We start from the raw sequence: 26,544 nt of genomic DNA on the forward strand, positions 1-26,544 counted from the left end.
CGTGTTACCGTTGAAGATGGCAGCCATATTGTAGCCGTGTGAAAGGCCTGCTGCCTTTTACTGTTTGAACTACCGGAAGAGCTTTATTTAATGGTGATTTGGAGAGGAATTTGTTTTCTTTCCACAGGTTGAGTATGAAGAAAAAATTGAGAAGGTGAAAAATGGTGTTCGAAACTGCCTCACCAGAATAGAAGCTGTGGATCTTTCATCTCTTCCCAGTGTCTTAGTATGTATCTTATGTGCGATAGTGGTATGTTCAGACATTCTGAAAAGAAATTCTGTAAGATTGCATCAGCATGGCTGTCCATTACAGAACATGTACACGGGGAACTTGAGTACGTAGCCTTGAATTCAGAGCGGTACAGCCATTTATGGAACTTAATCTACAATGACTACATCCCAGACAAATGCTGTTAAAAAAGCACTTTCTTAAAGGTCAGCATTTCCACAAATGCTTTGCTTGAATCATGTCAGTCACTTCCAAACAGTGTGCGTTAGTTCCTGGTGCCAGGACAAAGGCAGTGTAAGTCAGTACTCATTGAATTCCCTATCAGCATGGTTTTTGGGAGATACACAACCGTGCTGAAGTAGTCAAGCTAGCTGCAGCGATGATGCCAGCAGCCTGAATGCTGCCATTCACTGAAGTAAAATTGAAACCTGGGCACAGAGCTGATGCCCTGTCATGAAGACAAATAGCACGCGTGAGTTGCTGTACATTGGGACAGTTTGGAGAAAAGCAAAAAGAGCTCAGTCATTCTTTAGAATAGAGGAGTTAAACTCTAAGTAAACTGCATTCCTGGTACGTGCCAAAATGAAATCCTCAAAAGCATCATAGATACCACAGCTTCCTTTAAAATATGTATTCTCTGCATAAAGTCACGTTTTTTTTCTTTCCTTTGTTTTTGGGTGTAATTCAGACGCAAGGTTCTGTTCCAAAACTGTAGTATGTTATGATTGTCACTGCAGTACTTCTGGACTCATAGTCCCTTATGTTCTCTGGCATACCTTTTATTCCCCACTAAGGTTTAGGTCCCTTCTTTTGTCTTATTGGCACAGAACTCTAAAGAATATTTAGATACTCTTAGTTACCCTCTTTAGGAAACCATCATTTTAGAAGTTTGGAAGTAGAGTGGTTTTTGTTCCACTTGTTACATGTTTGGCTCTTGCTTTTATTGTCGTGATGGAGGAATAACTTCTTAGAAAATCTATCTGTAGTTCTTTTAGCGTCAGGGAGACCTTAAGAGGCAAATGCTGTATCCAGATGAAAAAGACTTGATGAAAACGGTTGCTGTCCTTAACTGTTTAATTCCATCTGTAATTCTTAGCATTTTTTAATGAAGAGGTATAAGAAACACAAATTAATAAACAAATCTGTAAGGAGCAACAAAACCAAACCTCAAGCTGTGTACTAAAGTATGTGAGAATTTGTGAAAGTCCAATTGAGCCTCCTGTAAGTTCTCACTACTTCTTTCCATTTATGAAAGAGTTGTTAGTGCAACGAGAAGTCTTCCTGGATCATGTGAACTCCAGGAGTCTCAACATGACACCTTTAGCTGATGGGTTTGTTTTTAAAGTAAATAAGTGAACAAATATTGCACTGGGTTATATATTGTTTATATTGCCAATTAAAAGAAGTAAATGTATTTTCAGATTGGTGGCACTTGTGTTAAAGCAGTGATTTCTCACACCGACATTAAACTATACTTCAAATACCACAGCTGTCCAGCAGCATTCACTCCTTAGTAAGCCCATAATACGTAAAAGTAACACATTGAATGCATACATGCTACCCTTTTAAATCCTACTTCAAGCCAGTTGTCTCTGTGCAGTACAAAATAGAGGGCACTTTTGTACAGTATTTTCACCTAGGCAGAAAAGTTTGGATATGACCTTCCAGTTCCTCAGTGTGACCAAAACATAGTGCAGTTCATGCCGCAAATGCTCCAGAGTTCTGCTCAGTTGACTTCGATTAATATTTTTCTTGTGGAATCTGTTTATTTTGTAGAGAAAGCAAAGCAGACCTGCCGTCGGTGATCCAGCCCTTGTCTTGTACTCCTCTGCATCTGCACAACCTAATTTACTTCCTGCAGTTTCAAGTTCTGCAGATCAAGGTCCAGTAACTGCTTCATTTAATACCCAGGCTGGAGTTAAACCTGCAAATGCAAATTCTAAGGTTTGCTCAGCAAGTGATGGATCAGTGAAAACAAACTCCAAAGCTCGGACGGGATCGTATGCCGATAAAGTTTTGCTAACTTCTATGTCGAAGGTTTCAGGCAGCAATACTCAGAATATACGGCCAAACCAAACCCACCAAGATGATTCAGCTACACAGATGAAGCCCTCTTCAAACAACACATTTGAAAATATTATTGCTCATCTACAAACTATATTTCCGGGCTACAGCAGGTATTTTTTTAATGCGTGTAATGCTTTATTTGGTAATAGATAGAAATTCTAAGCTTTCATGGATAAAGTACAAAAAGAATCGATTTCTTACTGGGTACTTCTTTCTCTCCAAAAGAATAACATTATGTGTTTAACCTTCTTCATTGAGGTTTTGCTTATTGGAACTGACCTACAGTGTAGACCTAATGTTTCAGCGAATAGAAGTAGCAGTGTTTTATTTTTACAAATACGACAGCTAGATCCTAGTTATTGAGAGGTGTTAGAAGTAAGTCCTTGCTGCAGTTCTATTGAGAGGTTAGGATCTTTTACAGGCTCTCCTGCTATAAGTCAAACATGGAAACTACAGTGTCATCTAATATGCCTATAGTAGCTGTAGTATTACCCGTCAGTAATCGTGTCATTTTTCTTTCAGTTCAGAGTTTACTAAGTTCATAAAAGATGTACAAAGAAGAAGTGGGAATACATCAAGTTTGAGCTCCACTGAAATTCTAAGCAGAGTGACAGATCTCATTCTGGACCAGCAAAATGAGGTCTGTTGTAGCTGCTGCTGTTTCTACTGTGCATCTCTGACAGTGGAATTAATGCAGCATTAAAAGAGAATACAAATTTCTCCTTGCTGTCAAGCTCTGAACTGTGAACTTGCTCAAAACTCTTATCCCATACCTGTCTAGGCATCAACTTCTGTAGGGAGACATATGAAGTCAGCATCATCCGCTTCAGTGGGACAGATGGGAACTCAGAGTCAGGAAGCAGCTGCAGAAGGAAACATTTCCAGTGCACCCAAGGCAAGACCTGCATACAAAAGCACCTCAAGTAAAAACACATTGCCACCTCAGCCAAATCTCCAGCCCTGGGGGAATGCTGGAGCAACAGTGAAATCCAAATGGAAAAAACTAGACTATATAGTAAGTTCTCTATTGCATTGTGAATTTCAAGTTATTACCATGTGCTTTTTTATGAGATGTGAAACAATCAAAGTATCACTGGACAAAAAGTAATCGGGACTTCTTCATTTTGTGGACAAAAAAAAAAAGATAAATTGTTGCTATTTGTTTACTAATTGCTTTTTGTTCAAATATATTTTTTATTAAAACAAACTTTCAGCCTTCCAGCGATGATCCGTGCACCATCTGCCATGATGAGCTGAGCAGAGACTCCTGTGAACTGGAATGTGGGCATCATTTTCACAGAGAAGTAAGGATTTTTTTCTTACTCCTTTAGATGCAAGTGCTGACTAACTCTCTGTTCGGTTATGCAGTGGTTTTACTTTTTAAAAGCTTCTCCCTGCCCCTTGTCCTTCAGCGTCTGAAGTTTGGAACGGCAGGACATGGTTTTCCCTTCCATACTTTTTGCACCAAGATTTGCTATACACAATCTTACTGTTTTGGAATGTTTCCAGTTTTAGACCTTAACTTAGATGGTAACTTGTCAGAACGAATTCAAGCTTGCTTTGAATTCAGAATAATCCAAGTCTTGGTAACCAAATCACGGATTTCTGTTTGCAGCATCCTTAGAGAAGGGGCCATTGCTATAAAGCTGCATTTTCCACCTGACAGGAGCTGCACATCTAACTTCATGTAGTAAGGAGGCAAAAAATTATGCTGGCATAACACAATACTTCTGTCCGTGACTTCTTCCCACTTCCGTATTTGTTTACTGCTTTTTTTTGTCACTTGCAAAATAGGTTGGTGAGCAGAACATCAGAACTGGAGAATAGTTTTCTAACGGCAGATTTCATAGCAAGTTGTAGAATTGGGTAGAAAATCTCTTACCTGCCAGGAGCAGTTATTAAGAAAGTCATGCTGAACTCTTTATACCAGACCAAGACTGTTTCTCCAATATAATTTTCCTATTTTTGCAGTGCATTAGAAAATGGCTTAAGGAACATTCGAGTACCTGCCCTATCTGTCGGATCCACGTTCTGTTACCTGAAGACTTTCCTGAGCTCCCTGCACGCAACAAATATGCCTAAACCTTGTTTTACTTGACATTCAGTAAGGTGTGGAGTGCCTGCAGAAAAATCACCATCCCGACATGGCATGGAAATGTGATGCCTAAGAGGTGGAACGCTGGTTTTAGTGGGAACGATGGCAGAACTTGTTCTAATGCAGTATTTTGCACTAGGCTGTAAGAGGCAGGTACTGCTGTGGCGCTTACTGAATGAAGACAGTGTGCTCCATAACCCAGCGCTTCTCCTGGTTGCTGCTTTAAGCGTGTGCACCTCACGTAGTTCAGAGGCCAGGACCACACAAGGCTGGTGGGGTTCTTGCTTAAGGGTTCTGAACTCCCCTATCTGTTTTTCTCAAAGGCTGGTTCTGTCTGTGCACAATTCCTCTAAAAAGGGGGGTTTTCCTTAGAGCTGATACTACACTCAAAATAAAAGAAGTGGGCCAAGCAGCAGACTAGCAGAATTTGGAATAACCAAGCCATCGTTTTCCCTGGTATAAACAATTGCAGGGTTTGAATCGGGCTTCTTTAGATCATTACAAATGTAGCTCGTGAAATTGCAACTCTTTTCTCCATGTAAATCTGGAGCTGATAATTCAAATTGTTTAAATGACGACTCTTAGCTGCATTTTGAAGCACTGAGTATCCTTGTGAATCTTCCCGTTCATACATCAATTTTAGAACAATTCAATTCTGTAATGTGAAAATATGTCTTAGATTTCCCTCCTCGTTGAGCTGATTTGTTTAAATTGGTGTTAAAGGATCTTTATTCTTGGCAAAGCAATATAATGCAGCTGTGTTCTGTGCACGAATGCCAATTTGTCAACAGCGTGAGGTACCCGGTACAACCAGCTGAAGGAATGGCTGTCCTGCTGCTTGGAAAGTCCGATTGTGCCATGAGCGCCTTCTGCCTTGTGAAATTGGTTGCTGTCAGCCAAACATCCAGGGCTAGATAAGGTACTGCGCATGGTGTAAGCACCCTCAAAATGCAGCGAGTCTGACCATGGTTTGGGCACGAGCTGTGTTCAACTATTTCAGGCCGTGGCCTAACAGATCAATTGTTTCCCCAAGTTAATGAGTACACAGTTGAAGTTTCAAAGCATCTTTCGGTAAGTCAGTATGTTTACTGGAACTTGGGTCAATAATAAAGTTACTACTGCAGCCGCTGTGGTGATTCTTTTTGTATAATGTTTGCTAATTGTGAATTCTTGATGAGTAAGGTACTGAGAGCCAAGGCACTGTGCTGCCTGCAGGATTAGGTGCTGTTCTGCTCTGTGGTACACTGCTTGCATTCTTGTCAGCTTACGTTGTTTTCTCAGTGTGCACGGGGAGGGAGTACAGGCAGAGCAGCCCTGTACATGCCACAGGTGACAGTGTTCTCTAATCAGAACACAGCCAGACATGAGGTGATAAGGGTAAGCTGAGTGTGAAAACGGGTAAAGCAACACTGGCTGTTAATGTGAGGTCTTAACATTGAACTGACAATTACAATTATGTTTGTACTTGTTACCAGCCAATCTTGTCCCTGTGTTCACAGCACAGATAGATGGGATCTCGGGGTCCTTAGTAAGGTGGGTGTGTTGTATTTTTTTCTTTATTTCTTTTCCTTTTTTAAAAAATTTCTGCTCCTTTTCTCTTAACACCCCAAAACCACAAGTTTTACTGGCAGCCAGAGGTAGATCATTCACATCTTTAAAAGGAGGCCTTAGAGAAGAAAAAAACGAGGTTTGGTTTTATATGAGATTGTTTTGACGGAAGCGAGGTATCTCAGACTCCAATGATAAGTAAGTGCACACAAGGTAGTTTATCTCCAGACCGGGGCAAGGTAAAGCAGCCTCGCTCTGTGTTCAGGAGTCCTAACTCAGAGCTGTACTAAATCCTGAATGATTATTCCTGTTGTGTTAGGATGCCTTTGACTTTTGACATGGAAAAGCTGGGGACATGCTCCACAACAGGAGAAGTATCCATCTGCAAGAAGAGTCCAGTTTCTAACCCAGTTTTCAGTTGTCAGCAGTTTATTGAAGGGTCCCACATTAATCCTTGGCTTCCAGTCAGAGCTGCCTTTTAGAAAGCAAGAAGGTTGTAGAGAGCAACAGGAGCACTTTGTAGCAGAATTTTCTCAGCTGTTTCTCCTGGATTCTTGAACCATTCTTTAACCATCAGTACCCCAGGAACAACACAGTACAGGCAAAGGGGCAACCTAGTAGGCTGCAGTTAAAGGAGTTCTATGCCACGGATACAATGGCCAGGGGCAGGATCTTTTCATGTAACTTTGGAACATGTGAAGTGATGCTGCCACTTTAGGTTTGAGCAGCAGGTGGCACTCCTGTAGACTAGAAACACAGACTAAAGCCATCTAGACTCCGACCAGGGGCTCTTGTTTTCCAGAAATCATGCTGTACTTACTGCTTCCCGATCTTAAAAACAAATAGAAAGTGTTTATTTCTATTTAATGGGGAGGCACGAGAAGGGATAGAGAACAGCAAAGGTGTGGGGTTTGGTTTTTGTTTGTTTGTTTTAATAAATGTAGGACATTAAAACGTCAAATGCTTACTCCTGAAGCAGAGCTAATAACCAAACAATGGCCAAACTCAGTAGCGCTTATTCCTGCTTAGCAGTGCTGCTGAAAAAAGCTATGGGAAGTTGATTTTGTCAGATTTTAATCCTTTTAAGGTTGTCATCTTTTTACTCATACTTGATGTGCCTCACCCTATATTCTTAGCCTGCCTCCATCCCACACAAAATTTGTGGAAAATGAACAATTAGAAGAAAACTGCAGCTGTTCTGTTAACTTTAAATAACATCAAAATCCATTACCTGTTTGTCTGGGGAAGATTCCTTCTTGCTGGAATTCCCATCTCGTTCCTACTTTGACAGTTTATATGAACCTTTAAGATTTATGATTCCAAAGACTTAATGTATTTCTTAGCGTAAAGTTGTATATTTGCTTCCACAAATTCCTTTCTGGTGCTCGTATTTGTACATATTAACCCACCTGTTTAAGCAGTAAATGGTCTATCTTCCTAGGAATGGTTGCTCACATCATGAATAATATTCTTCCATGGGCACAAGGTGCCACTGCATGAAAGTATTTTAGGGCACTTTCTCCAGTACTTGGTGTAGTCTACTCTTGGAGCAGACGAACAATGCATGACAAATGCTGCTGTTTGTCACGTCAGTCATTCCTTTTTCACATCAGAGCTGAGCTGTACAAGTGTAGTAAAGAAGAAAGATGTTAAAATGCCCAGAATAAGTACAGTTTGAAGCTAAAAACTTCTGACTGATCTTTCTTGGCACTACTTTACACAAATAGCAAAGGTAAAGCAAGGGCATTCCAGGGAATATCCAGTGAGAAGCTGCGTGTAAAGCAGTAACTTCAGTTCTAAGCACTCCTTAGAGGCAGACTCATTACTAATTTGACCAAAATACACTTGATGTTAATTCACATCATTACTCATTTCACATCTCTGAATTCAATCAGCTTGCAATATTCATCCCATGACACCATGCACTGTGGTAGCACCATTTATTATACTTCCACAAATACTATTCAGTATTATATATCCCAGTCCTGTCCCCTCCTCAAATATATATACACCATATATAACAGGACTGACTCCGTTTAAGAGGTCTTTGAAAGAATTTGAAACAGGTGTTACATTCTGAATTGAGCAGAAAAACTTACTTTACATATATCTAGAACTTGTGAAAATATGCAAAGAATCATTTACAATTTGGCTGAGGAAGAAGTTGCAGAAAATCTGGCTGCTGAAATCAAACACTTGAGAGGGCTCTCGAGGTGGTTCATCCACGTAGGCTATCATAACACAGGCACAGGCTTTGGGGAGAATTAGAGACTGACAGCCCAAGAACCACCATCAGGAAGAAAGAAGTGATAAGTTTTCACTTCAAATAACACAAGATAAAATCTTCATTTTGTCTCTGAATGATTTCATCCTTCTCTAGTGACTCCTTAAGTGATTCTTCCTCTGGCTGTTCACATCCTGCAGAGCTTCAGTGGGAAGTTCTCTGTGATTAGATGATCATCATGCAGAAGGACAACAATGTTCACTTCAAACTCTACAGGAAGGGAGGGAAAAAAAGAGAGTTTCATTAATTAATCCAACTGAACTGTAACTGTAAAAACAGCGCAGATAGTTCCTTCTCTCAGATGCACCACATTACAGGACTCTCTCAAGCTGTTTCTATGGCCAAGTCATACAGGGATGAACAAAGTATTCCAGACAGAACCAAATCAGAGGCATCTGAGACCTTGGGCCATTTCTTGAGACCCTTGGCTTCCTACAAGCTGAGTTTCTTCTGGATTTACTTCCCTGCAACTGCAAGTTGATGCCTGTTGACCAACCAGTATGTCAGAAATCAAACAGCTACAGATTAAAATGGACTTTGGTGTGAGAAACCTCACTCCAAACCATGTGTGTTTTTTGTTGTTTTTTTTTTAGAAGCGTGTAGGAGAGTTGGGGAATGGATTCCTGCCCACACTGTCAGAACGTAGTATAAGATTCTAAGGTCTCACAGAAAGTGAAGTTAAACACCAAATCACCATACATGTGCAAATGATAAAAAAAATCTCAAAATCTTACACTGTGTTTATCCAATAGTATCGGGTCTATAAAGAATACTAAGTGGAGACAATATAAAGGCGAGTTCCCAGATGAAGGAAGACAGAAATTACGCTGAACGTAACTGTCTTTTTTGGGCACCTTCATACTTCAGTTAAGACTTAAAATACATTAAAGTAGGCATAACGTTAACAGCAGCCATTTGTTTTTTAATAGTTAGAAATGGCCAAAGTAAAGCAGAGTATTATTTTGGGGGGATGAAAAGAAAAATCACTGCATATGAGGTATAGAAATGCTCTTGGGGGAACAGGTAATCAGGTAGCCAATGTTGAAAAGCTACCTGTGCATATTTGCCCAAGATACACAGCAGAAAAGTAACAGGAGCTTCAGTTGGGAAGCATCCTGGAAGTAGAGACTTCTACTGTAGGATCAGCTACTACTGTAGTAGCAGCCTCAATATGATGCAATTTTAAAAAAGAAAAAAGAGAACGACAGGCTAGCAGGGAAAATTTCTGAAGTACTTATTTGAACAAACGAGAAATATCCTAAATATTAGATGTTTGTTAATGAAAAAGGTAGAGTTTGGATACAGTTATGAGGAAGTGGCCTATGTAGATCAAGAAAGTCAGATACAGTCTGCCATGCGGTGTTAGAACCGCCGCTTGCAACACCGGAGGGCCAGGGTTCGAATCCCCCCTGCGGTGCAAGCGGTAGAAGTGCCGCTCTGCTACACAGAGGGCTCGAATCCCGGGAGCTGGACTCGATGATCTCTAAGGTCCCTTCCAACTCGCACAATACTATGATGCTATGATACTACTGAGTCTTCAGCAGGAGAACGGGAAACAAAAAAAGATGCTGTGGAAGGAGGGATTCTCAGCGGTGATGAAAAGAAGGAAGTGATCATCTTTGCGTTTTATTCTTAGGCTACAACTCGGGTGTTGAACAACACCAGATTTTTTTGGCAGAAAAAAAATCACTCATGGATTACTCCGGCCATGTAATTCTCTTAGAACCTGCATAACAGTATCCTAACTATTTTCTGATTCGAAGCACTTGGTCTCTGCTTTCTCAGCCTATATGAAATACAGCATACTACAGTACTGTTCATGGAACCTCTACAAGGAAACAAGATGATCTTCCTTGCACAATGATTCATCTAATTACATGCCAGAAAGTGAAGTGAAACCAGCAGCTTATGTCTAAAGGGAGATGCAAAAACAGAACATAAGATCCTATCTGCTTACCCACTTTGAAGTTTGTTGTTTCCAGGGTAGGGCAAGTGAACAACCTGGGAAACACCATGTATATAGGAATTGGTAGGCCTCTGCAGACATCTCCATCAGCAATCTGAATATTCTGTATCTCTGTGGCATCTCTGGCATAACCTTCCGCACACCCTGGTGAAAGCAAGAAATTCAGAGGGAGAGGGAGAGGAAGGGAAGGCAAAGCAGCAGCCAAAATTCAAATATGAAGATTTACTGCGAGTGGGAGCAGGGAAGGGAAGGGAATGGGGCATGGCCTTTTGCCCTTTGATATATGATATTTCGCATGGTGCTTCAAAATTAAGTAATGGAGATTGGATTTAAATCAATGCCTGAACTGTTCCACATGATACACAAAATTATGTTTTTGCCAGTCTTTTTAGTTGTATGGTTTCTGACTGTCTTGCCTACTGAACATCTAAGTGGTAGTTACTGCAGCATATACATGTTCCACCTATAGAGGAACTTACCACAGGTTTCCACGCGCACTAACTGCAGCTCAATACTTTTGACTGCAGCTTCTGCACTCTCCACTACCAGCTCCCCTGTAAGTGGCTGCGTAATGACACAGTTTGTAGAACTGAGATGGCCTCTGATGAGAAATTTTGGAAGCGATGCTCTCTAAGAAGATGGAGGGAAAACAAACATAACCATAATCATCACTACCAGAATAGAATGGGCAGCATCACCTTACAAAATAAAAACAGGAGGAGAGAAGAAAGAAAGAAAGAAAAGCTAGTTATGTACAGCAAAGCTTTTATTCATTCTTTTCTTGTTTTCAGTCAGAATCATGCAAGTAGTAATATAAAAATAAATAAATAAGACCCAAACAACTTACCTCTTTAACATTCTGCAAAGTTTCAGGAGTAATTGTGAAGTCTACTGGGCTCGGCGTCAGTTTCCCTTTCTGTGACTAAAGGGTAATGAAACAGTTAAGCTGTAACTGATTTACAGCACACAAACACACACTCTGAATACTAACAACAATTAACAATGACTGTGTTAATTTTCAGGATTGTCTGCATGCTTGAAGTACGAATCTGTGTAAAAAAAAGACATGAGATTTCCTGCATTTGTTATTAAGTAATATTATAATATTGTCTAAACAAATCACAGCGTATTGCAAATCTTAATTATAGAAACAAAACAGTCCATATCTTGGTTACTTTGCACTTGCCATTGCAATAAACTACAACACAATCTCCATTTTTAAGTTTTTGGCATAAGCTCCACCCACACCAGAAAACAAACAAACCAACCAAGTGTTTGAGTAGTTGAAACGCTCCGGAAAAAAAGAACAGTACCAATCTTCTGAAACATATCGAATGTCATAGAAAAAATGGCCTATTTCACATTTCTGTATTTACAAATAATTACATTTTGTATATTATACCTTAGGTTTCCTTAAATTATCATTACTTTGTAAATTTGGGCAGGGAAGAAAAGGGTAAACTGGAGTAATGAAGCAAGATTATTTATATGTTTAAATAAACTTCCCTCACTCCTTCTACCTCTGAGAACCTTGAACTCTTTCTGCTGCCCTTTCAGGAACAGCTCAGGCCTCTTAAGCCATCCTAGTATCAAAAGGAGATCCTCAGTTGAAGGACCTGATCTAACTGGCGAGGAGTCTCAGCTTCTTTAACTGTAAAATAAGGAAAACGTGGTCCAGGTTAACTTTCCACATTGGAAAAAAACAATTTTAGGGGTACATTCCTATTGTTGTTTCACTTATTTAGATCACTTATCACAAAATCAAGAAGTTAGTCTTCACATAAATGGCTGGCTGGGCTCTGACCTCAGCTGTGATGCAGTCTGTGCTTTGAATTAGGAAGGCAAGAGTAACTGACCATTCACCCACACTCTCTCTCCATCCTTATCTCAGAGAGAGGTACAGTCTTTTTCCTACATATCCTACATATGTAGAACAAGTGATTAGCATCAATCTGGAGAGACCCAATTGTATGTGACCGGGAGTTGGTAGTGCACTGCTATACCAATGACCTTAACTTGAACTCTTAAGTTAGGACTCACTTACTACCCAAGAATTCAAAACAGCTTCTGCTGCCCAGCTGCAAGATGGAAGATAATAGCAAAAAGATTGACTGTATTCTCCCACAAATGACAAATTCTGGCAAAGAATAAGGTTAAGGGAAATGGTACACTGAGCACTGACAGTGAGAATTATATGTTCAGTAAAACCTCATTAATTCACCCCAACTGGAAGATTCATCATGATTTATTGACTTGTGTTCTAAGACGTGCCACAGTAGGAACATGAAATAAAATCAGGAAACTGCACAATATAATTTGTTCCCTATTTTGACAGCTGTGGTTTACTTATAATATAATGATGGACTAATAAAAAGAAGCATAATACATTTTGGAAAATAATACAATTCTGCCAACAGACCTCCTTTTAGCACCTAGCTAAATCTGTGGTAGGACAGAATGAAAACAGCATATTTCCACTATATTACACCATAAGAAAGACAGTCTAACACTTTAATTGCTGTGTTAAAAACTCCAAAGGAATGATACAAAACACTATGTTCTAGTAAGTTCTGTGTGGAAAAAGAGGTATTTAGTTAGGCCTGCACAGTCTGTACTGATAATGCATGCTCTGAATGTGTGTACAAGGCAATACAAACTAAAATGAGGAAAAAAATCTGATATAGGAACTTCCAAATAACATGCAGTAAACCATTTACTGTGAGACAGTCAGATCTAATCCCACAATGATATAGAAGAAAGACTGTCACTGACTGGAGTGTGTGGTTATACGTTAACCTGGATATCTAGCATGTTGCCAACCATGGGCTATAAAGGTGATTAAGCTGACAAGTTTCTTCTTTCCAACTTGATGCAGTCCTAACTTGGATATTCTGGCTTGGGGCTCTAAGCCACAACTAGGCTTCTAAGTAACAGAAATTGTGTGCTATCTCTCCACTAACAAACTCGCTTTTCTAGGGCAGGGCTTGTGGGTGCCTGGAACCTTTGGATAGGAAACATTCAAATAATCTGAAACAGCGTTTAGATGAACACATAGTATTTATCTAACCACACTGCTGTTTCAGTTTAAAAATTAAATAACAGAAAAAATGCAATGCAAATCCCATTTACAATTCTTCATTAAATGAAAAAAAAAAACAACAAAAAAAACCACAACTGTGTGTTACTCTTTATCAGGAAAAACTGACACATTAGATGGTCTGGATACTTACATACCACATACACTATTACTTACTGTTTTATTTGATCTTCTAAACTTACCTCCAAACTTCACTTAAAATGAAAAATAAAAATAAAATAAATCAAATCAAACCCAACAAAGCACACACACAACCAACCTCCCCCCACTTTGTATAGTTAATACAAACTACACTTACCAGTGAGTGCACAATGAATTCGCAAGTCTTAGTTAGGTCTTTTGCCAGCAGAGAACGTCGCATATCACACCGCAGGGTATACTGGTAGGAATAGGATGACAATAAGAAAGAAGAGAGACTTTTTAAAGAACTTAAGATTTTCTCCATCTGTTAACTTTCAGTCCTTTGCATGGGCATATATATATATATATATATATATATATATATGTATATATATGTGCAGAATGCAGATTTTAATATTTAAGGCATTGCTTACAGCAGATTAGTAGGTAATGCATATATACCAGTGATGAAGTGAGAAGGAAGGAGATACAGGGTACATGATTACAGATGCCCCAAAGGAAAGCTAGTTTTTGTGCTTACAGGCCCATCACATTTTCAAATGGTCTCCTATGTTATAAGGACTGTGCTCCAGTTATATGAGGAACGGCTGAGGGAGCTGGGATTGTTCAATCTGGAGAAGAGGAGGCTCAGGGGAGACCTTATTGCTCTCTATAACTGCCTGAAGGGAGGTTGTTGTGAGCTGGGAGTTGACCTCTTCTCTCGTGTAACAGTGGTAGGACTGGAGGGAATGGCTTCAAGCTGTGCCAGGGGAGGTTCAGGCTGGACATTAGGAAATACTGCTTCTCTGAAAGAGTGTTGAGGTAGTGGAAAGGAACCCAGGGAGGTGATAGAGTCACCAGCCCTGGAGGTGTTCAAGGAACATTTGGGCATTGTGTTGAAGGACAAGGTTTAGTGAGAACTATTGGTGATGATTAGATGGTTGGACTGGGTGATCCTGTAGGTCTTTTCCAACCTTGGTGATTTGGTGACTCTGTGATTCTGTGATAACAGCCAATGAGATCAAGGGACTAATTCACTGACACAGTAACGCTCTTGTATGGCTTGAGCACCCAAAATTCAGTTAAGACTGATTTTGGTATTGCTTCTCACCATGCTTTGGTTTAAAGAGAAGGACCTCTGACTTTTTGCTTATCCTTCAAACTGACAAAACCAAATATACTTGAAGACACCATGACAGAAAACTTTATCCTGTGTTTCCATGGAAGACGAGATATGGCAGGTAACAAAAGCTCAGACTTTCTTTACAGGTAGGACTCCCTTACCTGAATATTAACAAAGACACCATGATATGTCTCGTACAGAACTTTGTTGCCCTTCACGTGCAATGGAAATTCAAAAGGAATTTCTGTCTTGCCACTGGGAAGCTTCCCTGGTTTTACCATTTCAATGGTGTTGTTTATAATTTGAATAGGCTGCAAAAATAAATATGAAGATTTAGTTTGAACTACAGTGACAGCTACATCATTTCAAAAGAGCCAACAATATCACTAAAGTCTAACAGGCTTCAAAAATTTTCAAAAACTTCAGATATTTTTTCCTCAGACACAGTTCTCCAGTATTACAAGGAATGGAAATATTAACCATGTTTCGTTCAGAAAAGCGATGTGTGATATATTTAATGGTTGTATCAAAGTAATGACCGGGTGCATTTAGAGAACTAAACAGCAAAAGCAAAGCTCCATTTTCCAAGTCATGACCTGCAGCGTGAGCAGCAGAAATCAACAAGTACACATGCCACATCAGCAGGCAGCCATTCCCCCACCACCCTGCTGCCCACTCGCCCACCACTTCTCACCCTGAAGGTTTCTCTTAAGGGCTAATTTATCTCTGGAATTATGATTAACTAAAATTTGGCACAGGACTGGGAAAGCCTGATAATCTGCATGAAATATGCATGCATAAACACAAATGGAACAGAGCAAAAGCAGGAATATTGCAAGATTTTTCAGTCTGCTTCCCTATCTATCACAGCATTACTATTAGCATCTTATTTTCATTCAAGATTTCAGCTTCATGCAAGCAGCTCAAGTTGCTTCAGTATCTCACTGATAAGAGATGCAATCCCTCATTATCTTACTGTTCCATTACTTGCATGTATTCGTTGAGTATAAAAAGTGCAAGAGCTGAAAGAGTAATTATTGTTCTGACATTTAATGAGATAAAGCTAAACCTTCTCTATTTAAGTTTACTCCAACCTGTTTTTAACATGAGAAAGAGGAATGACAGAGCCAAGCTAACTGTTCGCTTGTGCTAAAAGAAGCAGCTTAACTTGTTCCTCCATGTGGCATTACTTTTTTTTTTGTGCCAAACTAGACATTCATCTGACCTATCAGGAAGATAATTCAATTCAAATCAATTAAACAGATATATCAGAAATAAACTTGCCCTCTCCTGATCTACTAATCTAATAAATTAAATCAACCCAAATGAGCAGAAACAAAGCAGCAGAAGCAGCGCTGGATGAAAAGATGAAATGATCTCAGCCTATCTTAAGGAACATCATAAAGAGAACTTCTTTTCCTCCAGCTCATAATAAAGTGTTTATTACTCACTTAGAAGGAAACTAATCAATAAATGCTGAGTTTACTAGGAAAAGCGTACAAGATGACTACAAAGAGCTATGCTCACTGCAGCTTTGCTTGAAGGTAACACTTCTCTACAGTTTTACTTCTATTTTTCCTCTATTACTGTAAGGAAAACAGCTGATCACAGCCTGAACCTCTGATTAACTATCTGAGGCAAGCGATGAGTCAGCTGTGGGAGCACAGGTGAAGGTAATTCAGCTGTGCTCCCAGAAGGGGTGGAGCTTGACCCACAGAATCACAGAATGACCCAGGTTGGAAGGGACCTCAAGGATCATGAAGCTCTAACCCCCCTGCTTGGCAGGGCCACCAAACTTCCAGATTTACTAGATCAGGTTGCCCAGGGCCCCATCCAACCTGGCCTTGAACACCTCCAAGGACGGGGCATCCACAACCTCCCTGGGCAGCCTGTTCCAGGACCTCACCACTTTACTAGGAAAGAACTTCCCCCTAACGTCCAACCTAAATCTACCCTCTTTCAACTTAAATCCATTTCCCCTTGCCCTGGTATTATCAGCCCTTTCAAAGAGTTTACTCTCCACCTGCATATAGGTTCCCTTCAGGTACTGAAAGGCTGCAATGAGGTCACCCCACAGCCTTCTTTTCTCCAGGCTGAACAAGCCCAGCTCCCTCAGCTTGTCTTCATAGGGGAGGTGCTCCAGTCCCCTGATCATCTTCGTCGCTCTCCTCTGGACCCTTTTCCAACAGCCCCACATCTTTCTTGCACTGAGGGCTCCACACCTGGACACAGTATTCCAGATGGGGCCTCAAAAGAGCAGAGTACAGAGGGACAATCACTTCCCTGTCCCTGCTGGGGACTCCACCTCTCCCAGATCCCATTTAAGGACTGACTACCACTAAGGTAGCATCTCCTTCTGGACATTGCTCCTTTGTGGACTTCTTGGGGTGAGCACCTATTTTGAAGGCCTCAGAGTTGTTGAGTCCTTTTCCTTAGTTACCCTCTGACTATTTATTTCCAACAATACTTGTATTATTCCAATTGTACATTATACTTGTATTATTTCAACTGTACAATACTATAGTTGTATTACTTCCACCATACAAGTAGGCTGAAACAAAAAAATCCTATTGTTTCTTCTGTTTTTCTCTTTTTCAGTCATTCATGGATAGATTACTCATGCTGTAAACAAATTAACTATGATAAAAATTAAGACTTTAAAAGACCTTACACTCAAGCTATGCTAACTTTGGCAAACTTGCACAAATACAACTACACGGGCTCTAGACATAGGCAACCTTGCCCTCAATCAATACAGCCACATCTATGTGCAGCCCAAGATAACTTGCCCTTCTAGATTTCAGACTTCACGCTTCCAAACCTGGAGAGCAGCAGGGAGACCTTCCAGGATTCTGTGCTCAACCTGCTGGATTGCAGTGTCATACTGCACAGAGGAACCTGCATCATGCCCAGTAGCCCACAGCCTCAGTGACCTCTGCAGAAACTACTGCTGTAACAACTGACCTGGCACAGAAGTCTAATTAAACTATGTCACAGTAGAATGTGCCTCCAATGCATCTTCCAGTAACCTTAGTATTTATGTTACTGCATTTCTGCCCTAAAGAAAACACTCTAATTTCTCCCAAATGGAGAGAGAACATTAAGGATTTCTCTGCTTTCTATCATTCACATGCCATGAAGTACTGTAACTTCCTGAGAGCTAATAAGGAAAAAACTAAGAAAACAGAGAAGTTTCATGCTGAAAATATCAACCTGCATAGATTCTTACCTTGACAGAGTTATAGAAAGCTTCAAACACACCCACACTTTTGGCACTAAGCTGCAGATTTACAGATCCTTCCATTGTCAATGAGATGCCCTGGTGCTGGACTGTGTCCTTACTTGTTATGACCACGACTCCAGAAAGAATTTCCTAATAGAAGAAAAGACAACAAGTAAACAATTGTTTAAAGCAATTCCTGGTATTGCTGTTACTCAGACAATTCAAGGCCAGCCTGATGTGGCTCTGGGCAACCTGGTCTGGTGGTTGGTGACCCTGCACATAGTAGGGGGGTTGAAACTGGATGATCATTGCGGTCCTTTTCAACCCAGGCAATTCTATGATTCCACCTGATTTTCCAGCAACTCAACAAAGCTGTTCCCTGCTGGAAGAGGTAATATAAGATAGACAATATAGAAGAGACTGATAACAAAATAATGTGAGGAACAGACTGTCATACTTCCAGTTTGTTTTCTTTAAAATCATTCTCCTTCTCACAGAAGTACTACTCCAAGTTTCAATTGCATTCCAATGCTTTGAGATTTCCCTCTCCCTGCAAATGAAAAATATCCACACCAACAGCTGTCTGTTCAGTTGGTAACAGTTAAGTTCCATTTCCAAATCGCAGGAGAAATTTAAATACCAAAAGCAAGACGGTCTGTCATAGGGAATGGGAGAGAGAGCACAGCCGTGAAAGAAACGACTGAGCTGAAGATCAGGTTAATCTCAAGAGCTGTAAAGAGTTAATTAATAAATAAAAACAGAAACCAGCAACAAAAACAAACGAACAAAAATACCTCATAGACATTCTACTACACAAACCTATGCCCTACTATGTGGGAAACAGTTTCAAAGTGTATCTGAATCTAAGAGTAAGGTGTGTGAACTCAAGAGGCAGGTCACTTATCCCACTAAGAATGTATCTGCACAAGAGCATGGCATCTTTTACACACCAATTTAGAAGGCCGAACACTGAAAAAGGATTAACTGCAGGACAGCAAGACACATTTCAATTTACATACCCCATCATTTCTCCTTCCTCTCTTCTACAATAGAGAATTCACTTCAATCTAGTATTCCATGTCAAACACACACGCCTGGAAACTGCCACAAGTGATTTGAGAGCTTGGAGGTTTCTTAGGACCAACTTTCTCTCCCAGTTGATAGTAAAGCTCTGTGCCTTCACCAGGCTTGCAGGCTACACACTAAACAGTATTCAAACAGTAAGTCAGACTGCCCACTCCACGCTCAACCAGTTAGAACCAGTCTAGCTCTGTACACTTGACAGACACTACTTGAATGCTGCCAGCCTTTTGTCTTTACTAGCAGTACAGCATGACAATATAGAAAATGGGTCAGGCAGTTTAAAGCAGTACATGGTAGCAGCAGAATATCAAGCATCACAATGAAGGCTGACATGCTGCAATTCTGAGAAGAGGACCTGCAGCAACTGGGAAACTCCAGGAACAGAAGGCACAAGCACAAAAGGACGGTGAAGAAAAGCTGACCTAAATACTGTACTGCTTTGCAAACAGGCTTTAATTAGTACTTGTAATTAGGTTATTGCTTTGAAAAATGAATACTGCTGAACTATAAGAAGCAAGGACAGCCCTGAACATATATAGAGCTTTAGTAAATAAGAACAGACTCCTATCATATAGCAACAACCTATTAGAAAGCTATCACCTACACAGCTTCGCACAAGAAGGCTGTATGCACTTAGGGCAGAACAGAGAAGAACGGCTTAAAATTAAATGTGATTTTTTCTTTAAACAATAACTATCTCTTAATAAAAAGAAATTAAAACAAAAACCTTGAAATCACTTTTTAACAAGCAACTTTAAGAAGTCACTTGTTGGGGAAAGGGTAGCATCAAAAAAGAGGTGCTTTAATTTTTATCTGAACTGTTTATACGCAACCAGGTTCTATCACCATTTTGCAATGGGTGGGAAAATCTGCTATGCCTTTTCTTAAGAAGAGCTACTTTGTACTTTTTCATGTCCTCCCTAAATACAAAGCCCCTGCTTTGTATTTAGGAAAGTACTTGCCCTTCCAAGAAGTACAAATCAAAGAACATAAGTGTAACAAGATGGTAAAATACTTACAGTCAGCACACCATTTATGAGAAAGCTTCTCAGTTTTGCAAAATCAAACACATAACATTTGAAAAAGCTTTCTGGCATCTCTAGCCTAATTATTACTGTCTTCATATAAAAAGGGACTAACTTACCTTTCTCTACATTATCATATCTACCTTATCATTCTTTACAACCACCTGAGCGGAGGTTGTAGCAAGATGCAGTCAGCCTCTTCTCCCAGGTAACCATGTTATGATGAGAGGGAACAGGCTCAAGTTGCACAAGGGGAGGTTAAGGTTGGGTATTAGGAAAAATATCCTCTCACCAGGAGCAGTGCTGCAGTGGCACAGGCTGCCCAGGGAGGTGGTGCAGTCACCATCCCTGGAGGTGTTCAAGAGCCGTGTGGATGTGGCACGGAGGGACGTGGGCGGTGGGCATGGTGGGGGTGAGCTGATAGTTGGACTGGGTGATCTTAGCTGTCCCTTCCAACCAATTCTATAAAGGCGTAGAAGTCACCACTGAAATGAAGCCCCGCTTATTACAACTAATCTGTTGCTTCACTTTCTACCTCCACACTTACCAGGAACTCCTCACAGCTTCACCACATGATGACAAAACTTTGCGAAATGGAATAATGCTAATGCACTTCCACAAAGAATCATTCTCCTAACAAGAGCAACTATCCACAGAAAGGACACCATATCCTGTAGTGCATACTACACTGGAACATAACATTCTTGTGAGAAAACTGTTCTAAGTTAACGATCCCCAAATGAGCTCTTTTGTCTTCTGTTGTCAGTTCTTTACCTCCCAAACAGGCACATGAATCTAACAGAAAAGTCACAACTACAACAAACATCCTCATCTCATTCAACCGCATCATCCCTTGTTTCCAAGGTTCTTGAGCAGAGCTATCTGAGTTTAGCTGAGGACAATTAGAGGTGATCTTTGTGCAGCAAGAAGAAATAGTGTGTAGCACAGAACACAGAACCTCATATCTAAACTTCTAAGACAAGCTGCGACTCCTGACTAAACCAGGCAGGCAATCTGTTTCTTTAAGCGTGATGGAAAGATTCACAGGATCAAAGCACACACTGTCTTGTCCCGTAAGTTATTTGCTGAGAATTACTTCTAGTGTTAGAACACATACCAGTTCCAATCTGACCACTTACAGACACATCTTCTTGCTTGAGTAAGGCACAACAACAAGCTTTCAGCTAGATACGATGTACTTTCTGATTGGAGCTGGGCATTTGACAGACCTGCTGATAAGAAATATCAGCCTATTTTATTTTCTAACAAGAGGTACTTTTGAAAAAACACCACCACCAAAATCAATCAAACAAAACAAACCATAAGGCAGGCTTTCAGGACCACCTGAAATCAACCATCACACATTTTCAAGTGTTGACAGCAGCAGAAGACAGCATATTTAATACCATACAGAAATGCTTACCAAATGCTTTTCATTGATTTGGTAGAATGGAAGTCCATGGTCAGTTGGTTACCAACAAAATGCTTTAGTTTCTCTTGGGGTTCCTCTTTTGACGTCACAAGCCTTTAATTTCAGGACAAAGGGCATGAATTTGGCAATTCTAGATTTCCTATTAAGTTCACTTAAGTCACATTTACTAAATATTCTTCATCATTTTCTGCCACATGCATTATTCTGCTCAACTGATCCACCTACATATCTTAACTATGCATTTTTCTGATCCTTTACAGAGAAAGAGACTGCATTTAATAGGTAAACCCTGCTATATCCAACTAACAGGACATCAGATGTTTCAGCCTCAATGTTTAGTTTCACTAAGTGCTTTGCTTTGTCAGAAACAATAAAAAGTTTCTGTGTAGGCAAATTCTCACTTAAGTATATTTTGGAGTCACTTGTCATTAAAAGTCCTTCACTGACATTAATCACAGCTTTCTTCTTTGTACGCTGCATTTTTCAGGCTTTTCAGCCTCCAATTCTTTTAATTATCCATTTTGGGCTAACTATCACAGATATTCCAGTCATCCTGTTAGGTTTGCTAAATAAAACACATCATTAGCTGTGCCTGTCCCCTCACATTCTTCCAGCATTCCAAAGTTTGTTACATTAGCCTCAATGGCTTGGAATTCTCTATTCAATTAAAAAAAAAAGCGGGTGGGGGTGAAGGGGGAAAGAGGGGGAAACTCTCCTGAACACTGACCTTCTGTTCCTAGTTGCTGTAGTAAGCCTTATTTTGAGATAACAGAACAAACTACTAGGATCTATTACATTATCTTTTTGTTCTTAAATCTCCAATCACTCCTCTATTGCCCCCTAAAAATCCTATTACTCTTTTTGCTCCAGGAAGTGGCAAACATGCTGTTTTTCTTTACCCTCAGTTTAAGGTCACTTGTTTAAACCAAGCTTTCTCAAGCTGAACTCTGGAAAAAAAGTAAAGGTCTTTGTTTGCTTATTTCCTCCAGTTTCTGATGATCGTAAACAATGAACACAGAAACAGCTAACCAATTATCACAGCAAGATTTTATCTTTTAAAAGCAGTGATTTGTATCATGCATAATTATTTTATAAATGTTACGTCTGCTTTCTCCCAGTTAAAAATAACAATTAGCATAGAAGAAAAGAGGAATTAAAAATAACAAAGTTATTGCCAAGATACTGCCTTGCACTAAAAAATAAAAGAAAATGAAATAAAATTAGGAGAAGAGATTTCAATTTGGCAAGAAAGTCTGTTTTGTAATGATGAAAAATGCTCAAATTCAACTGGATTTAATATAAGCAAGGTCACTGTACCAGGATGAAAAGTAACCTAACCCAATCCAAGACAGCAGGGAACAGTAATTTGAAGACTGAATGATTCGGCTATTTCAGCACCAAGGAGAAATGTAGAGGTCTTGGCCTTATGGAGAAAGCCTACAGAAAACCACACATACCACTGTAACCTTATAAAAAGCAAAAAATGAAAAGTAACTCAGATGTTATTAATTTTCCTGGCCAGCTATTTACTTCGGACACACACATTCTTCTCTTATCTGCCTTCTGCTATGTACTTGAAACAATATTTTCCTCTTACAAGAACACAGAAGAGTTCTGCAATAACACTAAAGTTAACAGATTTATTTTATCTTTAGGCATTTCTCCCTAAAAGTTTTTTAAATGAGCTCCCACACCTTCAGGGCCTTCACTAATATGGAATTCACTAATATTAGAAGCTCTGAACTTGTTAAATATGGGGCTGTCTCATATCTGTTTTCCCTCATTCCTTGCCTCTTGGAGGTAACACAAAAACACAGCAGATGCTTTCAGGAGGCTGAGAGATGCTGAACGGCATACACTCAACAGGTTCAGAGATGCTGCTTGCTAAAAATCCCCAAGTATTTCATGCATTCTCACAGAATACAAAACCAGAGCTCAAGTGGAAGAACCAGCAGCCATTGCCATTACCACTTCTTTGGTCTACTAGGACCTAGAAGCATAGGCTGAGATTCCTCAGTCATCTCTTCATCCCCACAACTTTATCTGTTTTGTCCAGTTTCCTGTTCTCTTGGAGCTGTTCTACTCCATGCAGTCTCCATTCCATAGGCTGCCCACTGTTCTTAAAATAAGAAAGAGATTGCATTAGGCACAACCTCATTGATTCCTGTACAATGTGGGGAAAACCTACAGACTCAACTATGTTACATACTTTCAAAGGTTTAGTGTTGAAGTAACAACCAATGTGAGGAGACGATAAGAAAGGTAACAACACTGTCAAAAGCCTATGCTGGATTAACTGTGGTTTCAGGCAAATTATGATCTTGAAAGCTTCGTGCTATTATCTCCTAACAGGCCGAACCACTGCATGATTTGAACATCACCAGACTTGATAATCTCCAAAGGTTCCTTCTAACACTTACAATACTGTGATTCTGTGACCATCTTTATTCATATCCAAATGCAGTTCTAAATGAGTTTAAAAAAAATGAAAGATCGATTCAAGCCCCAGTATCTCCGCTGCCTTCATATAAATAGCAAGACATCTATATTGGGATAAGCTACAGTTTTTACTACAGGAATCTCCTCAATTTCAAGTAGCGTCGATGAAAGCATTTTCTGAGTTGAAAGCTGCCATAGACTGAAGGTATTATTAGCACCGCTGATGTCAGCAAAGCATACAACAATCAGTACATTTCTAAAAAAACAAACAAACCCCAAAGCTGCACGTATTCCATGCCTAATTATGGAGAGATTTGAAAAGCCTTCCAATGCCTAGGAAATCACCATCAAATATTCCTATTGTAGTCCTAGCACACAGCTCGCTGCTGTTTCACATCACTCAAATCTCAGAATTTCAGACCTTGTTAATGAACTGAAACTATAAACCTCCTCTTGTGGAGTTTGAGTGACAGTAAACACACCACACAGATCGACTAATGGTAAAAATCTTACTTAATTTCAGCTCGAAGACAGAAGAAATAACCCTTTTCTTGTACTAAGAAAATCAGTCCTGTTTGACATGATACAACAGCAAGCCAAGCAGAGAAACCAAAAAGAAACACAGCAGTACAACAACATGCATGAGAAAGTGATGAAAAAGCGAGAAACAGAGAAGAGCATTTACCACCAGAACATCACACCCAAAAGGATGTGTTGTTCACAGCACGACAGCTCAGCTTTACGGATGCTGCTGCCTCAATGATTTGACAACTGCAGAGCAGATGTTCCATAACCTTCCATTCAAAACTGTTTAAAGCAGTTTCCCAGCATTATAATCATTCAGTAAGCTGAAATGCCCACTGCCCACGTCCCTCAGTGCCACATCCACACGGCTCTTGAACACCTCCAGGGACGGTGACTGCACCACCTCCCTGGGCAGCCTGTGCCACTGCAGCACTGCTCTTGCTGAGAAGAAATCCTTCCTAATATCTAATCTAAACCTCCCCTGGCGCAACTTGTGCCTGTTCCTCTCGTCCCATAGCCGTTACATGGGAGAAGAGGTTGACCCCGCACTACTACATCCTCTTTTCAGGTGGTTGTAAAGGAGCAAAGCCAATTGCTCTCGGAGGGAATGAGAAAAGAGACTGAAAAAGTCACAGCATTTTTTCAAGTAGCTGCAAAAGTTGAGCTACACAGAATCACTTTACCACACACAACGGCCACATTATTGTAACATTTTTAAAGATTCGGTCAGAAAAAAAATACAAACCAAACGATCGAGAACTCAATCGGTAGAACTGCTCTTGCCTAAAGAGTGTATCTATGAGGGTATTACTCCCCGCCAAGTACAAACACCAGCACTCACCCCGCAGCGGTACACCTTGTTGGCCCGCTTGATCTTGATGTCCAGCGCTGTACCCATCGCGCCCTGACGGGACGGGAGCGGCCCCTGCGGGAGGAAACCCACCCCCGTCAGCCGCTTCCTCCCGCGGCGCTCGGGGCAGCGGGTGCCGCCAACATCCGGGGTTCCGTGGCGTCATCCCTCCGCTCGTGACCCCGCTTCCCGCCCCGCCCGCTTCCTGGCACTGGGAGTGGCCCTAACGGTCGGGCTCGGCGCGGCCTGGGCGGGCTCCGGCGTGCGCAGCCGTTGTTGGCGCTGCTGAAGGGACTGACCGCCTCGGCGGGAACCGGGAGGGGTTGTGAGGGTAGGGGAAGCCCACAGCCTAGGACGGCCGCCTAAATGCGTTGCGCTGAAAGGAATTACAGCCTTAAGGAAAACATAAAGAGCCTATAGATAAATACGTGACGGCTGGAGTTGTCTGTTGCAGTTACACGTGTGATTCGGCACATTGGATTTCACGTGTGCAGTCTGAGCCCTGGAAGTTCTCAGCAATTTATGAATTCAAGAAGGCAATGCCTTGTAAAATATAAAGTGAGAAAATCTGTTAAATAATAATAATAATAATAAAATACACCACAAAATGATGATATTTAAGGTCCCTTCCAACTCGCACTGTGATACTGTGATACTGTGTGAAAATCTGAAGCAGAGAAGTATCTGGTGAATATTAGAGGTTAACAACTAACGAAGTGATTTGTCTGGTTCTACCCCACACTGGTGTGGCCTCACCTTGGGTACTGTGTGCAGTTCTGGGTGCTGCAGTACAAAAAGGACATAAGGCTGTGAAAGAGCATCCCAAGGAAGGTTACAGAGATGGGGAATGCTCTGAGGACAAGGTGTGTGAGGAGCGACTGAGGCCCTTCGGTGTACTCAGCCCAGAGCAGAAGAGCTGAGAGGAGGCCTGATGGCGGCTGCAACTTCCAAATCCTCCCTGAACTCCATCAGCTCAGAGCTGTGACCTCTGGGGAGGCAGCTGTGGTGAGCAGGCTTTACAGTGAATGACATGGATGTAGTGCATGGGTGGAAGGTAAGGACATTTTTCTGTGGCCTTGTCTTCTAAAACAAGGCTTTGAGTGGCCTGGAATAGAGAGTCGTGGAGCTGCTCATTGGTGATATTGTGGATCTTTGAAGTCTGAATGCTAGGGCTGGTTTTCATCACCTGAGCTTACTAATCAGTATTCTTTATTGCTATTCTCAGTGAAAATTGATAAATAATTCTTGAAGGCATTTGAGAATGAATAAGCATTCCAAGCATTCTGAAGTCATCTTTATTTTAATTTTATCGCCTTAGTATAAATAATTGTCCTTTTTTAGTTATTGGGATTTAGAAGATACATTTTCTTAGCTTCAAATAGCTCAAAAAATAAATACAAATCTGGAGGTACCATGTCCTAGCAACAGCATGCAGAGA

The 26,544-nt window shown here is 40.6% G+C and overlaps 2 protein-coding genes across 10 annotated transcripts in view; one reads left to right on the plus strand and one right to left on the minus strand.

The window, feature by feature from the left end:
- Positions 1–5,519, plus strand: part of TTC3 (tetratricopeptide repeat domain 3) — a 55,565-nt gene extending 50,046 nt beyond the window's left edge. For 6 of the 7 annotated variants that reach the window (XM_072329230.1, XM_072329264.1, XM_072329255.1 and 3 more), the window contains 6 exons: positions 128–226; positions 2,006–2,406; positions 2,819–2,936; positions 3,078–3,311; positions 3,511–3,600; positions 4,268–5,519. In XM_072329230.1, the coding sequence (XP_072185331.1) occupies positions 128–226; positions 2,006–2,406; positions 2,819–2,936; positions 3,078–3,311; positions 3,511–3,600; positions 4,268–4,378 (1,053 nt within the window). In that variant the 3' untranslated portion in view covers positions 4,379–5,519. The remainder of the gene's footprint in view (positions 1–127; positions 227–2,005; positions 2,407–2,818; positions 2,937–3,077; positions 3,312–3,510; positions 3,601–4,267) is intronic. The other variant, XR_011902848.1, reaches the window with a different exon arrangement.
- Positions 5,520–5,966: 447 nt separating this feature from the next.
- On the minus strand, positions 5,967–25,288 carry VPS26C (VPS26 endosomal protein sorting factor C). Of its 3 annotated transcripts, none has more exons than XM_072335641.1 (8): positions 25,098–25,288; positions 17,759–17,902; positions 14,691–14,840; positions 13,585–13,665; positions 11,037–11,111; positions 10,669–10,819; positions 10,181–10,333; positions 5,967–8,433 (listed from the first exon to the last, which is right to left on the minus strand). In XM_072335641.1, exons 1-8 carry the CDS (start codon positions 25,152–25,154, stop codon positions 8,351–8,353), a joined length of 894 nt encoding a protein of 297 aa, XP_072191742.1. In that variant the 5' UTR covers positions 25,155–25,288; the 3' UTR covers positions 5,967–8,350. The 3 variants fall into 3 exon arrangements, with proteins under 3 accessions (XP_072191742.1, XP_072191751.1, XP_072191757.1); XM_072335650.1 differs by lacking the exon at positions 25,098–25,288 and adding an exon at positions 18,772–18,956 and having other exon boundaries at positions 6,873–8,433; XM_072335656.1 differs by lacking the exon at positions 14,691–14,840 and having other exon boundaries at positions 7,863–8,433.
- Positions 25,289–26,544: the final 1,256 nt, after the last annotated feature.

The sequence above is a fragment of the Excalfactoria chinensis genome, chromosome 1 (genome assembly GCF_039878825.1).
Source record: "Excalfactoria chinensis isolate bCotChi1 chromosome 1, bCotChi1.hap2, whole genome shotgun sequence".
Taxonomy (NCBI): Eukaryota; Metazoa; Chordata; class Aves; order Galliformes; family Phasianidae; genus Excalfactoria; species Excalfactoria chinensis.

Coding starts and splice junctions, on each gene's coding strand:
- VPS26C (XM_072335641.1), bottom strand. CDS start 25,154: ATGGGTACAGCGCTGGACATCAAGATCAAGCGGGCCAACAAGGTGTAC. Junction 14,841..17,758: donor CTTTCTATAACTCTGTCAAG/GTAAGAATCTAT, acceptor TTATTTTTGCAG/CCTATTCAAATTATAAACAA. Junction 10,334..10,668: donor AGTGCGCGTGGAAACCTGTG/GTAAGTTCCTCT, acceptor TGCTTTCACCAG/GGTGTGCGGAAGGTTATGCC.